Source organism: Neofelis nebulosa, chromosome 8 (assembly GCF_028018385.1).
Source record: "Neofelis nebulosa isolate mNeoNeb1 chromosome 8, mNeoNeb1.pri, whole genome shotgun sequence".
Lineage (NCBI taxonomy): Eukaryota > Metazoa > Chordata > Mammalia > Carnivora > Felidae > Neofelis > Neofelis nebulosa.
The window spans coordinates 103,366,879-103,384,025 of record NC_080789.1 but is presented as its reverse complement, the minus strand read 5'-3'; the positions used below and the strand labels follow the sequence as shown (position 1 = coordinate 103,384,025).

Genomic DNA, 17,147 nt, shown 5'->3' with positions numbered 1-17,147 from the left:
TCCCCTCCTAGATTACAAACTCTCCTTGAGGGCAGAGGCCATGTCTGGTTTGTCAGAGGAATTATCTCAGCAATGTTTGTAGAAATGAAAGAAGGAAGGGAAGAAAGAAGGGACATTATGATCATTTGAAGAGAAGCAACTATTACTTTTTGTTTGCTTTTGCATAGGACTTTTAAATCAATCAATTAATTAATTAATTACATCCAAGTTAGTTAGCATATAGTGCAGTAATGGTTTCAGGAGTAGATTCCAGTGATTCATCCCCTATGTATAACACCCAGTGCTCACACCAACAAGTGTCTTCCTTAATGCCTTTTACCCATTTAGCCCTTCCCCCCACCCCCAACCCCTCCAGCAACACTCAGTTTGTTCTCTGTATTTAAGAGTCTGTTATGTTATGTCCCCCTCCTTGTTTTTATATTATTTTTGCTTCCCTTCCCTTATGTTCATCTGTTTTGTATCTTAAAGTCCTCATATGAGTGAAGTCATATGATATCTGTCTTTCTCTGACTAATTTTGCTTAGCATAATATCCTCTAGTTACATCCAAATGGCAAGATTTCATTCTTTTTGATTTGATCTAGTTGCAAATGGCAAGATTTCATTCTTTTTGATTGCTGAGTATTACTCCATTGTATATATATATGCCACATCTTCTTTATCGCTTCATCCATCGATGGACATTTGGGCTCTTTCCATACTTTGGCTATTGTCGATAGTGCTGCTATAAACATTGGGGTACCTGTGCCCCTTCAAAATAGCACACCTGTATCGCTTAGGTAAATACCTAGTAGTGCAATTGCTGGGTCATAGTGTAGTTCTATTTTTAATTTTTTGAGGAGCCTCCATACTGTTTGCATAGGACTTTATTTATTTATTTATTTAATTTATTGGCAAATTGGTTTCCATACAACACCCAGTGCTCATCCCAACAAGTGCCCTCCTCAGTGCCCGTCACCCACTTTCCCCTCTCCCCCATCCCCCATCAACCCTTAGTTTGTTCTCAGTATCCAAGAATCTCTTATGGTTTGCCTCCCTCCCTCTCTGTACCTTTCTCTCCCCCTTTTCCTCCCCCATGGTCTTCTGTTAAATTTCTCAAGATCCACATATGAGTGAAAACATATATAGTATCTGTCTTTCTCTCACTGACTTATTTCACTTAGCATAATACCTTCCAGTTCCATCCATGTTGCTGCAAATGGCCAGATTTCATTCTTTCTCATTACCAAGTAGTATTCCATTGTATATATAAACCACATCTTCTTTATCCATTTGTCAGTTGATGGACATTTAGGCTCTTTCCATAATTTGGCTATTGTTGGAAGTGCCACTATAAACATGGAGGCACGAAACAGGAACCCGCTTGCACTGTTGGTGGGAAGGACTTTTTTTATATTGTGTGTGTGTGTGTGTGTGTGTGTTAAAATTAAAGTCCCCACCCCCCTCTCTCAGCTCTGTCCCTCAAAGGTAATTAACTTTATGGTTTAATTTTCTATATTCCTCAATATGCCTGTGTAGTCATGCAGACATCTTGGTTTTTCTTAAATAAATATGGAATCATTCATATTATTCTGTTTTATTCAATATATTACAGGCATACATAGAAATTTGTTTCATTTTTTTAAATGATCGCATCATAGTCTATAATACATATTGCTACATTTTTAAACTTCTCCTTATATATAGACAAGTAATTTCTGATTTTCCAACATTATGCTGCAAGAACAGTGGGCGTGACTTGTCTTCAGTCCTCTGAATAATTTCAAAATTGTGATGCTGTCACTATTATAGTGTCTGTAAGAACCTAAACAATGGAATGGTAGGCAGAAGCCAGGATAACATTTGTGCTGATTCCCTTTCTGTCCTTATTCATATATTCCCGATTCCCTTGGCTCTTGCTAGAGTTGGAGGCTGACAAGGGACTTCCAAGGGACACAAAGCAGAGTTCCAGCATCTGTCTGCTTGTGGAACAGGTGTGTAGCAGTGGCATGAGAGCCTCTAAGACTCTTCCACTCGCATAAATCACCACTTTAACTAGATGCCATAAACTTAAGTTGAATTAGTTTTTCCTCTTGCAGCGAGTTCATTATTCATGGAGCTGTGCCCTGAGTAAAGAAGGTGCAAAAATGGCTAAATGAGATCCAGGGAAAGCATTTCTACCAATTGTCCTTTTTTTCTTTTTCTATAGGCTTTCAGCTACCAAGTAACTGCTAATGTATGTATCTTTCAGAGTGTAAGGTGTGTGTGGCAAGAGAATGTTTTACTTTGCAGTGAGCTAGAGGAAATGGGTCTTTTTGTTTGGTGTCCTAAACTGCTGGCCACATTATTAGCTCATCTTTCTTCCTTGGCTGCCATCTCCCTCTGCTCTGAGCACCCAAAGTCTCATGCCAAGACGCCCCCTCTCCTGACATCATCAGTCACCAAAAGGGAAACAAAAGGAGTAACAGAGACTCAGTCACTGTTTCAGGCCCGCCACCTACTGCTGTGTCCAAGCCTGCTCTGTGTTCTTCCCGCCTTAGGTGTTGGGGCCATTACCGACACTTTGCTCTTACTGCCAATTTTCTTTCTACCCTTCCTCCTGTAGGACTACAATGGATGCTAAAAAGCCAAGGAAATGCAGTTTAACATCCTTCCCGGTTTTGAAAACAAGAAAGAAACAGGATGTCAACCCTGTGAAGGTAAAGATCCTTGAATTTCATTCGGGGAGTAGGGGTATCATTATGAAGACTTGGGGACCCTGGACCCAGTGGTGATCACTGTGCCCCAAGCACCTCTGATGACAGTGTGAGGGGAAGGGAACTGTGGGGGGACCAGGCTGGTTGGTAGAGCCAGGTCTGGGCGGGCTTGGAGGGAAATTGGCTACAGGGCCAGTGTAGTGTCATGAACTCCAGAACTGCAGGGCCTTCATCGAACAGGTAGCCTGAGGCTATGTCTCTTCTACAGTGTCTTGTATTGCGCTCTGTATTTCTGGAACCACACTAGAAGTGTCCCAGAATGTTCCAAACATGTATGCACGAAATTTCCAGAAAACGTCTGTGTGTGTGTGTGTGTGTGTGTGTGTGTGTGTGTTCCCTAACACAGACATGGTGCCTTCCTTTTTACCTCAAAACTAGTAAAATGCCACAGCACTGAAGGTAATTTTGTGATGTGGTGACTTTGTGATCACAAGATCTACTTCTAAATCAGGTGTACTTTTTCATCTAATGCCCTCAGTTTGAATTTCACACTTTCCTCAAAAGATCGTATTATTTGAGGTCCTTGCTCTGAAAATTCTGTGGCAAACCTGAGTCCGGGGCATTAGGTTTGACTTTGAGTCCTGCTGGTGTCAATGCTTTGAAGAATCGGAGTTCAGCAGCCTATCTGAGGCCTGGTGAAAGTTTTCCTCCCTGTAGATCACATACCACCTCCTTAAAATTATGACTATTAGGTCACCTCCTCCAAGCAGTGTTGCTGATTTAACCCTGGCCTTCTCCCACTCAGGGTTATAACTCATAAAAATGAATCCTGATGTCTGTTGTTCCCCATCCCTATCCCTGCCATTATCACATACAACAAAACCATTATTTTATAATTCATAGGTACAAAAATTTATTAAAACCTAAAACATTTTTTTGACAAAGCAAAAATTAATATTTAATTTAAAATAGTAAATCTACATCAAATAGGATAATAAAGACAACATTCTGTTCACATTTAAAACTATTATACAAACAGAATGGTCTTGGTCATGACTTAGAAAAATCACCATGAGTTTTGCAACTTACATTTGTTTTAATCTGCTTGAGCTCCTGTTTACTGAGTGCTCGGATGACTCTCACATGAATCTTAGAGGCAAGTACAGTTATTATCCTGATTTCTGAGATTCAAGTGAAGTTAATTAGCCATGGCCATAAACCATTGAGTGGCAGGTGGAATTCAAATCCATATTCTTTTTTTTAACGTTTATTTATTTTGAGAGAGACAGAGCATGAGTGGGGGAAGGGCAGAGAGAGAGAGAGGGAGAGTGAGAATCCCAAGCAGGCTCCAGGCTACCAGTTTGGAGTCCAGTGTGGCTCTTGAACTCACAAACTGTGAGATCATGACCTGAGCCAAAGTTGGACCCTTAACCCATCGAGCCACCCAGGAGCCCCAAACCCATATTCTTAACCACTCTATTCATTGCCTCTTTGCTGAGTCATGTCAACTCTGTTAAATGTTGTCCTATAAAATTCCTTCATATATTTATATTAATTTTAAGGAAAACCTATTCTGCTATAGTTGCCACAACAAGAATTGTCAAAAAAAAATTCAGTCATGCTGAATAAAAATTCATTTATGTTGTATTTTTTGTAACTGCCAGCAATTGACAATACCATTTAGAAATACTGTCTAGGGGCACCTGGGTGGCTCAGTCGGTTAAGTGTCCAACTCTTGATCTCAGCTCAGATCTTGATCTCAGGGTCATAAGTTCAAGCCCCACATTGAGCTCCGTGTTGGGCTCTGCACTGGGCATGTAGCCTACTTTAAAAAAGATCAATAATAAAAACTACCATCTAAACTTATAACTATTGTCTTTACATTGGTAATTATTCTTATGGGCCATAAATAAATGTCATTTCACCATCTCTTCATTTTCCCCAATGGACTTCTTATCCAGTTGAGCTGAATAGGCTTAAGTAAGGAAATGAAAACAAGTCAATAACCATCCTCAGCACGTGAAATCTTGGGTTTCAGTGGATAATCATATTAATTGGAGGATGAAAAGAAGGAATTATAATCTCTTGACCTAAAAACACATGGAAGATGAGAGTGCTCTGAATCTCAGTCTATCAACTGCCCCAAGCAAGTGTTGGAAAAAATATTTTGAATTTTTGAATGATTTGATAATAATGTATATTTTTTTCACAATATTTAATCTTCTAAGTTATAACTATAATATTTATAATAATAATTAAATATTTATTTTAAATATGGATCTTGGTAGTATTTCAGCTAAGGGAGTTTTTTTTTTTTTTTTAGTTTATTTTGAGAGAGAGAGCATGAGTGAGAAAGCAGGGAAGGGACAGAGAGAGAGAGAGAGAGAGAGAGAGAGAGAGAGAGAGAGAGAGAATCTGCACTGTCAGCACAGAGCCTGATGCGAGGCTCAAACTCACGAACCTTGTGAGATCATAATCGAAACCAAGAGTCAAGGGCTTAACCAACTGAGCCACCCAGGTGCCCCAGCTAAGAGAGTTTTAAAATGTTGTTTTTAATAATTGATTTCACCTGGATTTAAGACAACAGGGTGATCATCGGATAGTAATGTAAGATGCTTTAAAAAATGCCCCCATTCATTTGACTAAATATTAAAGAGCCATCTGCCGCAGAGAGATCTCTGCAGGAAGTCATTTGCCTTGGATGCCTGTGGAGAGTCCCTGTCTTCTCCATTTAGCTGGCAAAGATCCCAGGGCTCTCACAGTGGCTCCCAATGACACAGGATCTCTCCGCACTTGAGGAAAATGCTCCTGTGTTATAGTTTGTCCTGACTGCCAACAGAGGGAACATCCTCTCTTGTGGACCACAGTTATCTCAGCTAGTAGGTTGGATGATATCTGGCCCTTCCGTAACTCTGTTCATAGAAAACGTGTTGCCTAACGGCCAGCTTCTGGGCCTGGAGGACCTAGCAGCACTCTGGGGTCTCTTTCAGACCATTTAGGAGTAGAACCTGGGAGAAGTCTGGGGAAGGGAACTCTGTTAATATAGAGTGTTACTTTACAGCTTTTCTGACAGTTGATGAATAGGAGCTACAAAGGACCTCCTAACTAAGCCCTCTAAAGATACATTTTCTATTTTCAGCACTGGAAGAACAGGTTCTGTTATTTATCCTCTATCCTTCCAGTCACTTGATTTCTGAGTACCACCTCCTTAGACAAGCCTTCCTCAACACCCTTTCTAATTATATTCTGTATTTGTTTGTGTACTTGTTTACTGTGTGCCTCACCCTGTGGAACTACACTGACCAATAGTGCAGCCACTGGCCATGTAAGGCTACGGAGCCCTTGACATGGGTCTTGTCCAGTTGGAGGTATGCTGCCATTGTGAACGATACACACCATGTTTCACAGACTTGGTGTGAGGAAATGAATGTAAAGTACCTTACTGATAACTTTTTATAATTGGGTGGGTTTTGTAGCATGTTAACACCTTGATAACACTGTAAAAATTTTTATACTGATTACATGTTAAGGTAGTGTTCTGCAAATGATGTGTCAAATAAAATACATAACAATTAATTTCACCTGTTTCTTTTTACTTTTTTAAATGTGGCTACCGGAAAATTTAAAATTTCACACGTGGCTTGCATGATGTTTCTATTGGATAGTGCTGTTCTCGAATAGAAGTGCCATAACAGCATACATATTGTTTGTCTGGTTCAGTGCTAAATGCCTGGAACCTAGGACAGTGCCTCACACAGATTAAAACTCAATGTGTACTTGTGGAATAGAAACCAGGAAAGTGTTTATTTATTTTTTCCCTCTACAATTATTTATTGAGTTCCTACTCATTCCAGGCACTGTTCTAGGTGCTGGGGATGTGGAGAACAAAACAGATCAAAACAAAACAAAACAAAACAAAACAAAACAAAACAAAACAATCCCATCTCTCCTGAAGCTTAAAATTGGAATTCTTGGGGCGCCTGGGTGGCGCAGTCGGTTGGGCGTCCGACTTCAGCCAGGTCACGATCTCACGGTCCGTGAGTTCGAGCCCCGCGTCAGGCTCTGGGCTGATGGCTCGGAGCCTGGAGCCTGTTTCCGATTCTGTGTCTCCCTCTCTCTCTGCCCCTCCCCCGTTCATGCTCTGTCTCTCTCTGTCCCAAAAATAAATAAAAAACGTTGCAAAAAAAAAAATTAAAAAAAAAAATAAATAAAATTGGAATTCTTTATAGAAAGGTCAGATGTTGCGGGTTAATGCCGAGAATGGTACAGACCAGCCCTTATTTTCCTCATCAGTGAGAGCTGAGATGGAATTAGACCAGTGGTTCTCAATGTTGATTGGATATTTAAAATCACTTGGGAAAGGTTTTTTTTTTAATTTTTTTTTAACGTTTATTTATTTTTGAGACACAGAGAGACAGAGCATGAATGGGGGAGGGACAGAGAGAGAGGGAGACACAGAATCGGAAGCAGGCTCCGGGCTCCGAGCCATCAGCCCAGAGCCTGACGCGGGGCTCGAACTCACGGACCGCGAGATCGTGACCTGAGCTGAAGTCGGATGCTCAACCGACTGAGCCACCCAGGTGCCCCACTTGGGAAAGGTTTTAAAGGCCACTGAAATCAGAATCTCTAGGGATCATGAACACTTTTTTTTTTTAAAGTTCTTTTCTATCATGTGGGGACAGATGTCTATTTAGACACCAGCTATGAGACCTTGGTTAGATTGTTAAGGCTCTTTCTTGGTTGTGAAACTTGGTATAGTTATTCCTACAAACCCTCTCTCCCGTTGCGGTGGAAATTAATGAGATAAGAGGATGAGCTTGCCAGCGGAGGGCCATTCAATATTGATTTCTTTTACCTTCCCTCCTCTTCATTGAACAGAAAGGGGTTTCCTGTAGCAGACAGACTTAGTAATGAGTCTTCCACAGTGAAAAAAGATCTGAGGGTTTACACCATCTCATTTCTTTATTGGTGCTCCATAGGAAAAACAAGCATTCTGACCATTGGGTATTGCAAAGAAACAGAAGTCACAGTCAATTATAGCTGAAGAGAGAAAGAAAGCCAACACATCCATTCCCAAAGGAGAGTGCTTACTTACTTTTTCCCATTTTCTCATTGGGACCCATGCTTCCTTCTGAGATCTACATAATAAGTACCAGTTCCTTTGTCTTGCATTCCCATTGGTGCTTTTGGTTTGGAGAGAGAAAGACTGCAGATTGCCTTCTGTTGCTGTGACAAGGAAGTGAAACAGGCAGACATGGAGAGTTTCTCTGAGTATCAGAATTAATCAGACTGAATAGGCAACTTCCATTGAAAGTGACATTGGAGGTGGAGATACGGATATGTTAGAAATACGACCTCCTCCCCTATGTATGTTTGGCGTTTTACCTTTGCTTCTTTCAGCAATATTGAGGCAGTTATCACCCCCACTTTATAGAGGAGGAAACTGAGATACAAAGAGATTAGATTAAGCAAGTTACCTAAAACCATTCGGCTAATAAAAACTGAAATCGGGATTCAGATTTTATCTATAATTCATTAATGCTTTTTAAAAATTATTATTGGGGCGCCTGGGTGGCGCAGTCGGTTAAGCGTCCGACTTCAGCCAGGTCACGATCTCGCGGTCCGTGAGTTCGAGCCCCGCGTCAGGCTCTGGGCTGATGGCTCGGAGCCTGGAGCCTGTTTCCGATTCTGTGTCTCCCTCTCTCTCAGACCCTCCCCCGTTCATGCTCTGTCTCTCTCTGTCTCAAAAATAAATAAACGTTAAAAAAAATTAAAAAAAAAAATTATTATTAAGTATCGAATATATAAAAGAATATTTAAGTATGTGTGTAGGGTGTAAAGAATAATAATGCAACGAACACCCTTGTGGGTATATATTACACCATTTAAGGAAGTTTAAGGAAGAAGTCTCCTATGTGTCTCTCCCCATCTTACGTTACATTGACCCCTCTGAGGTAACCACTCTTTTACATGTTATTCCATTTCTTTCTCTACATGTTTATAATCCTTCTAAACTATGTATTGTTTAATTTTGCATGTTTTTGGATTTATATACATGGAATCGTGCTGTTCATTTTTTGTTCTACAATCACTTCTCAGGCCCAGTACTAAGTCAGCATACCCTGGTACAGCATCTGGCTTGGATTGATCAGGTCTCCATTCTGATTGCTCAGTGCCTATGTCCCTTAGGTACTGTCCATATCAATCCTTCTGTTCACAGGAACCTGTTTATAAATCAGTTTCACTGCTGTATTCAATTGTATGGGCATATCACACTTCTTGCAGTTTTGCAGGTTATGGCATGTGGTTTTTTGCTGGTTTCTGCTATCACAAATGGTGCTGCTATGAATGTTGTTGTGCACATCTGCTAGTGCATATATGCAGGGTTTCTAGAGTAGACACTTAAGAGGGAAATTGCTGGGTATCAGGGTATGTAGATGCTTAACGTTACTGGATAACGCCAAACTCTTTTCTAAAACGTTGGTATCAAAGTACTTTGCAGCCAGCAGTATGTGTGAGTTCTAATGGTTCCTCATCCTTTCTATCACTTGTTATTGTATGGCTTTCTACGTGCTAGTTTGGTAGATGGGTACCAATATCTTATTGTATTTTGATTTGCATTTTGATGATGATTAATGAGATTGAGTCTTTTTTTGTATGTTAATTGGCATTTGTGTTTCCTCTTCTGTGAAGTGCCTGGTTCTGCCTTTTTTGCTTAAATATTTTTTATTTTTATTAAGTCCATTCATCAAGGTTTAAGTTTCAATTTTTATATATATTTTTTATTTTTCCAATTTCTAATTTATTTATTTTTAAATCTGGTTATTTGCATGGTAGCTTATATTTTAGTCTTTTTTATTTCTTTAAGTGTATCACACATGATTGTTTTTCAGTTTTTACCTGATAATTTCAGTTTTTGGAGCTTTTGAGGGGGAAGGTTTCTGATTCTGGTATCTATAGTCTCTGCTAGTTCTTACAGTACCTTATTTTTGTGTGTGTCTGTGTGCATGCGGGCTTTGTTTTTGTTTTTAGTTTTACTGTAAGGTTACTAGTCTTATTTTACAGAAAAGGAAACTGAGCCTGAGAGAAGATAAATCGCTTGCCAAGGTCACGCTACTGGCAAGTAGCAGAGTAAGAATTCCAGTGAATATCTGACTTTAGAGCCAAGTACTTTTTTTCTCTTCTGTGAAGCTTTAAAGACCTTTGATGGATGAATTCTTTCATAAACCATCCCACAAGTGTTTATTGAGAGCTAACTTTGGGCGAAGCATTATCCTCAGTGCTAGGACACAAAAATAAACATATATATATCTCCTTTTTGTGTGTGCATAGTATAGTGAGGGACATAAACATGTAAAAAGATACATGACAATAGGGCATGGTTAGTGTAGACACTAAAGTAGAAACAAAATTCTATGAGGGCCTAGAGAAAGTTTTCTTAAGATGTTGTTACTGCCCAGGTACATGATCGTGCTTCAATGGCATGCCAATCAGCTACAGTCCCATCAAGGGGTACAAGTTATAGGGCTCATTATTCACAGTTTTTTTTTCAAAGTGAATGATGTCCTGCTGGGGTTATGCAAAGAGGCTGTGTGGTGAGTTGGAAGGCAGGCATTTCAGGCAGAAGGAATAACTTCTGCAAATGCATTGGATGAATCTGAATCAATGGGAATAGAACCTTAGAAATCAGCTACTCTAACTCTTAGAGGATGCATAAATCTACTTTTTATTGGCAAGAATTTAGTGTCTAATTTATAGAATAAATTCTTGCTTTCTGAATGTTTCTATCTATTGGCAACTTTATCCAGGCACCATCAGAATAAAGGCATGATCTTATTTTGTATTTAGAGACCTTTGGAGGGGAAATGCTTTATAATCTCTTCCCATTCAGTTTCATGGCAGAACACAAAAGAGGTCAGACATCATCTGATGGTAGCATGGTACAGTAAAAAGGCACTTGGTGGCATAGATTCTTGACTCAGGTTTGCTACTGCTGTGTTATCTTGGACAGGTCACTTGGATAGCCTCCTTAACTTCCCTTTCTCCATTTGTGAAATGAAGGCATTTGATTACAGATTCCTAAGGTGGCTTCCAGCACCATAAGTGTCCAAACTTCATTTACCAGAATATCAGAAGGGATATGTTTCCCCCTAGGCCATGCACTAAGTCCATTAGAAAATGGCTCCAAGCATCTGGGCTTTCAGACTCAAGCTCTTGCCCCTCCCTCAAGCCCTAAGGATGCCCAGGCTCTCCTTCCTCCACCTTCACCAGGCACACAGCCTGGTGGGCAGGACTCCAGAGAGGATACTGGATCAGTGAGATGAAAGTCTGGCCCTCCCAAGTGGTTGGCTGTGTTCACTCTTCTAATGGGTCTCCTGAGTCCAGGCTTGGCTGTGAGTATAAGCAAGAGGCTAGTCTTTTCTGTCCAAGCATCCTGGGCTTCTTCACATCCAAAGGGGCTTTCAGGGCAGAAGCTTAGCTAGAAGTAGCCAGCCATGGGAGAGATGCTGCAATTTGCCTAAGCTTTGTGCAGTGATAGTAGCTTAATGCCTTAGCTGGGGATGTGAGGAGCTTAGCAACCGCCTCTTTCTCCCAGCTCTCATGGTGCTCTGATGGGCCTAATTGTCAAACTTGTTGTGCTCTATATAGAATCCCCAAAGATTTTTTTTCTCTCTTCTCATCACACCCTTTCTCTGCATTAATGCATTTGTTTTGAATTCTCAGTTGTTCTGGCTTCTGGGAAGGGATTATGGAGCCTGCAAGGAGGAAGCTGTGATTTGATATCATCAAACTTGAGCTTCATCCAACCCCGGCCATGCACTGGGGGATTTTTTTTTTTTTTTTTTAATTAACAGGGAAGAGGAAGAGACAAGGAGGAGCCAGCTGAGAAAATAGAAAAATAGCCTGTGAGGTATGATCAAGGTGGGGTGGTATGATGGAAGTGTGCCTTTCTGCAAAGGCTGTGTGGCCCAGGGGCAGGAGACCAGGGTGGCCTTGATGCCTGCTGAGAGTCCAGTTGCGTTCTCCCCTGAACTTTGCCAATGAGGAGGACACCCAGGGCTCTGTCCAAGGTAATAAGATGAGACAGTGAGCCTTGAGGTTCTGTTCTAATGAGCCCTGCAAAGGGACCTGACCTATTATCCTTTAGCTATCTATAAAGGGGCAGAAAATATACTCCACTGTGATGGAGGGGTAAACCACACATGTTGTTGTGGGGGCTTAGCTTGAGGAGAATGCAAAGTAGAGAAAAGGAAGGCACAGTGCCACCAGGGAGAGGGCACTGATGCAGGACATGGGATTTCTCTTTCATCTAGTTCCCCAGCACCAGGAAGTTTTCTGTGAATAGAGATTCATTCATTTGCACCAAAATATGTGCTTTTCTAGGCTTTCTCTTTGAAAATGAAACTACCTTTGAGAAGAGGGTATGGACAGGGTAATTCTCTTCTGTGCATTTGCTGACTAGGAGGCATTCCTTCCAAAAGGAAGTGCCAGGGAGCAGGAGAGCACTGGCCCTTGGTAGGAGAGGAAGCCACTAGGAGAAGGAATGTGGTGACATGGGGGAGAGAGTGGACTATCAACAAGGCAGAGATGCTGACATCCAAGCTCAACTGCCTCCCTGATGGGGTTTTGGGGTGATAGTGGGATTTGGAGCCAATGGCCAAGAAAGAATTCTTGAAGACATCTTTGGTGCAAAAAAAAGGTGATTTTCTTAAAGCACAGGGACAGGACCCATGGACAGAAAGAGCTGCACTGGGGTTGTGAAGAGTGATTATATACCTTCAGGTTGGGAGGGGGTTAGGGACAGCATAGTTATCTAAGGAATTTTGGAAGCAAGGTTTCCAGGACCTTGAGGGGCTAGCTGTTGTTAGAAAGACATCATTTATTACTGTTTAGTAAAACCTCCATCATGGGATCCTTCAGATGTATATCAGGGGGCTATAAGCTTGGAGTATGATTGTCAGCATAAATCTTGGAGGAGTTGAGATAAAAGAAGTTTCCAAAGGAATTTGTATATGTTAAAGTAGATTTACAGGATCCTGAGGGGGTGGGGTGTCAGGATAATATTAAGCCAATGTTCCCTTCTGCCCCTAGCAAAGCGTCATCATCGAGTCAGCTGAGCTCCTAGAGGAAGGTCACTCTGCTTGTTTCAAGAACTTGTCCATGGGCTGTAGGCAGTAAGGAAATTTAATTTTTCATTTGTCTTTGTTTCTCATATCACTATGGCAAGCACTTAACCCCCCCTTACCTCTTGATGAGGGTGATATTAGGGCTCCAGGAAACAGAGTCTATAGGTTTCTGGATATTAGGCTATGGATAAAATTGCCTTTTTCTTGCAGTTTACTGAGTTATCTGTAAACGAAGGAGACTCCCATCCTGCATGACTGTGATCTCTGTCAGTCAACCATTTACTTTCTTTCCTTTCCCCTATTCTTGGGAAGCCATGGGTGTTTGAGGAATATCACATATATCCCACCTGGGTGTGGAAGGGTGCTGTTAGCCTGTACTTTGCCCTCAGCTCGCCTTATTCTCCCTCATCATCCCAGGTGACTGAGAGTCAGCTCAAGTCTTTGAGAACAAGTACTAGGGATTTCCTGCTCCTTCAGTCTGCCCCTTCTCCTTCCCTTCCTTCCTTTAGCAAATATTTAAGTGACTACTATGTGTGAGATACCATGTTAGGCTTGGGATTCTGAAATAAGACTCAGATTTTATATTAAAGGGTCTCATAATCTGGCAGAAGAAGGCAGATGTAAGACAACCTTGGGTAACAAACCTTTGCAGGTGCTGTGGTCAGAGCAAGTATGAAGCATGGGGTAGTGGGAAAGTTACACATGCAGTGGCTATGGAGGCTTCATGGAGAATGTGGCACTTTGGCTGGGACTTGAACTTGGAAGTTCAAGAACAATGACAAAGTTAAATGACAAGGACTTGGAATGGAGGAAGGTGACAACTGGGCAACGAGAGAATATTCCAAGCAGAAACAGCAGGAGCAGAAGTGCTGAGATGTGCAACCAACAAAGTGTTTGAGAACTGCAAGGCATTCATTATTTCTGGAGCCAAAAGGTCAGGGCCAAGGCCATGACAAGGGATGAAGCTGGGAAGGTTTCTATGCCAGGACATCCATGCCCTGGGAAGTCATTGGGGAGGTTTAAGGAGTGCAGCAACAAGATCAGAGGTTCATGTTTAATTTCTGAGGTCTTAGGCAGTAGAGTATGGATTGGGGAAGGGGCAGGGTAGTGCTTAGGAGACCGTTACAACAGGTGCCTAAACTAGGGATATGGTGGGCAGAGTCTTGGAGGGATATCTCCATTCTCACACAATTATGCCACCCATGGTAGGAAATCATAAATGATAATTTGCAAGTTTCTGAAAATATTTTCATTCAGTCCTGCAAGTGGGAGGTTGTGCTTACTGCAGTCAGCTTGTGTTGAATAATCCAGATTTATAACAAAGGCATGCCCCTGTGACAACATACGAAGAGGCAGCCTTCATTAGAAGCAGCCTATAGCTAATCCCACTGTACCAGCAAGGAAGATGACATGCCCTGCCCCCATCCCAGACACCCAGAAAATGCAAGATTGTCTCTGCAGGTGGTCTCAGCTCAGTCCAGGCTCTTGTGACTATGGGTGCCATGGATGTTAACACATGGCTAGGCACTGTGGGGACCCCCTACATGAACCATCCAGAGGGAAAACTCTTGAGGGGCCTCATGTTTGTTGCCGTACACTCTTGCTGAGGGGAGATAAGAATTCACAAAAAATAAGGAAGGAAACATAAACATCAAGGACATAAAAGAAAGCCAACTTCAGGGCAGGAAGAGATGAATTCCCAAGGAGGGGATGGCATTAGACTGTGGCTCCTGTTCTGGCTGCACATTACTCACTTGGGAAACTTTTTAAAAAATACAGGTTTCTAGGCCCCACCACTAAGGAGTCTGGGGTCAGGATGGAGATTCTACATTTTAAGAGCTTTTCAGTAAATTTGAAACCTCTGGACTGTGTGATCTGTGCTTAGCACACTGCCTGACACATAGATACGCTCAGTAAATATGTTAAAAATGAATGCATCAGTAAAGTCCATCCCAACTCTGTGATTCTGTATATCCTCCTGGCCTGGGAGGCAGGACCTAGGTGTTCCCGGAAGAATCCTTGAGAGCAAGTCACAGGAATAAGCAGCTGGAATGGTTTAGCACCTGTTACCTCTTTTGCCTGAATGTTGGGGATGTGGGTGGGGGGTGGAGCTTTCAGCTGGGTTTCAGCTTTCCCACCTTCCTCGAATTACCTTTTAAGCCAAACTCAGCTTTTATTTGAGAAAGGTGAGGTGGCTTTTGCAAAGCAGTGAGATAGAATTTGCCTTTTTCTTTTGCTGAGAAAACAAAAGAAGTGTGAGAACCTAAGAGTCTCTAGCTCAGAAGACGGAGACACAAGAGAGGTGGAGGAGGGGCCCAGGGTCAGGATTTGAGACTCCAGGCTTCTGATCGACCAGCCTTCTCACCATGCATGTTGGGGCAGTGCCTAGACTCTCTGGATCATTACCCAGTGACAGCAAGAATAGCTGGAGACCCCAGGAGAATCCCAAGATTTGAATATGGGCCTACACGTGGGGGAATCTTAGCAACCTGAGCCCACTTGTGAACACAGGGGTCTCCTAGCGACTTGAGCCCACTTGTGAACACGGGGGTTCCCCTCCCTTTTTTGATCTGTACAGTGCAGTGTCCATGCTCTGAGGCTCTGAGTCCAGGTTCCTTGACAGTGTCTTCTCAGGTCGATTCTGTTTCAGGCTCTCACGGAAAGATTGCCCCCTGCCATTGTCACTGCCTTTCCCCGCTAGTGTTGCAATGAACCATTTAGAGTTCTTTGTTATAATATTGTTTTTAAATAACGGTATTTTTAAATTATAAAAGCAGTACATGTTTCTATAAGAAATTTGGAAAATAGAGGAGCTTCATAGTTCAATCCTGGCTGTTGAGAAGGCCTCCAAAAACAGTGATGCTCATAAAAAGAAGCCGTGAAAGGGCCCTGGTGGCATCCTCAGATAACTTGTCTTTTTATCTCCTGGCTCCTCCAGAGGCTTCTCTAGCTTTGGGCCAGTGCCCAGGTTTTAGACAGCATAGGAGTCACTGCCTATGCTATGTACCCTGTGAATAAAACATTTTTTACACTGAGAACGCTAAATTTAGAGATAGATCTCATGACTGTTAGAGATTCCTGTTACATTGGCTCAGAGGTTAGTCAGGGATCATAGAACAGTGCCACAAAGCTCATGGTCTTAAAGGAAAAATTCTGCTTTGCCACTGTGAATATGGGAGATCACACTCTTCTTCCTGCCTCCTGGGGATACCACGATAGAATGAAATGTTGTTATGGGTCATCGTGTGTCTCTCGAGGAAGCTGCTGGAGACAAACAAGCAGAAATTTTGTAAACTTGTGGGACACACTGGTAGAGGTGTGCACAGTTGTAGAGATCAGCAGCCCTCAGGGCAGATGAGCCTGAGGCAGCTGGAACCCTGTGTTGGTAGCGTCTGTCTATGAGCTTCCCCCTCTTTTTGCCCCAGAGTGTCACACAAATATAATTTTTTATGTGTGGTGTGGTATGACGAAGTTGGGAAACATTGTTCTATACGATGGTCCTCAGCGTTGGTTCCATGAGAGGATGACGGGTGCACTCAAGATGCACTCCTAGGGGTCACTTGAATGAGTCTTGAGACAGATAGGACTTTGGAGGTTACATCTTGCCCACTCATCGAGTCCATGCACATTTCTCACAGGTGCTCATTAGGTGGACTTGGCACTTCCAGTGATGGAGAACTCACTACCTCATAAGAACTCCCGTTCCATTTAAGCTCTAGAAAATCCTTCTTTTTATTGAACTCGAAACTACCTCTCTATAAATCCCACACTTTGACCTCATTCCATCCTTCAGATCACGTAGAGCAAGTTCATACTGAGTCATAAGCAATAGCCCTTCTGATATCACCCCTCCCCTCAGGGGTTTTGTTTGTTTTATTAATATACTTATTTAAGATCAGTTTTAGACTTGCAGAAAAGCTGAGAAGCTACTACAGAGTTCCCTTATACCACTCCATACCTCACACCCAGTTTCCCCTGCTATTAAAAATCTTCTATTTGTGTGGTATTTTAGTTACAATAATGAACTGACAGTGATACATTTTTAACTAAACTCCACACTTTAGGCAGATTTCCTTAATTGTCACTTAATGTCCTTTATCCACTCCATGTTCCTACGCAGGATGTCACATTACATTTCACTGTCATGTCCCCTTAAGCTCCTCTTGGCTGTGATAGTTTCTCAGACTTTGGTTGTTTTCAATGACCTTGCCAGTTTTGAGGAATACTGACCACGTATATTGTGGGTTGACTTTCTATCAGAATTTGTCTGTTTTTCTCATGATGTGATTGGGGTTGTAGGCTTTGGGAAGAAGACCACTAAAGCAAAATGCCATTTCATCAAATTA

At 42.0% G+C, this 17,147-nt stretch overlaps 1 protein-coding gene across 7 annotated transcripts in view; it reads left to right on the top strand.

Annotated features, from left to right (window-relative positions):
• Positions 1-17,147, top strand: part of DYRK4 (dual specificity tyrosine phosphorylation regulated kinase 4) — a 64,776-nt gene that overhangs the window by 9,344 nt on the left and 38,285 nt on the right. For 6 of the 7 annotated variants that reach the window (XM_058743967.1, XM_058743966.1, XM_058743970.1 and 3 more), the window contains exon 3: positions 2,584-2,677. In XM_058743967.1, coding sequence (XP_058599950.1) covers positions 2,591-2,677 — 87 coding nt within the window. In that variant the 5' untranslated portion in view covers positions 2,584-2,590. Of the gene's footprint in view, positions 1-2,581; positions 2,678-11,529; positions 11,586-17,147 lie in introns of those variants that run through there. The other variant, XM_058743969.1, reaches the window with a different exon arrangement.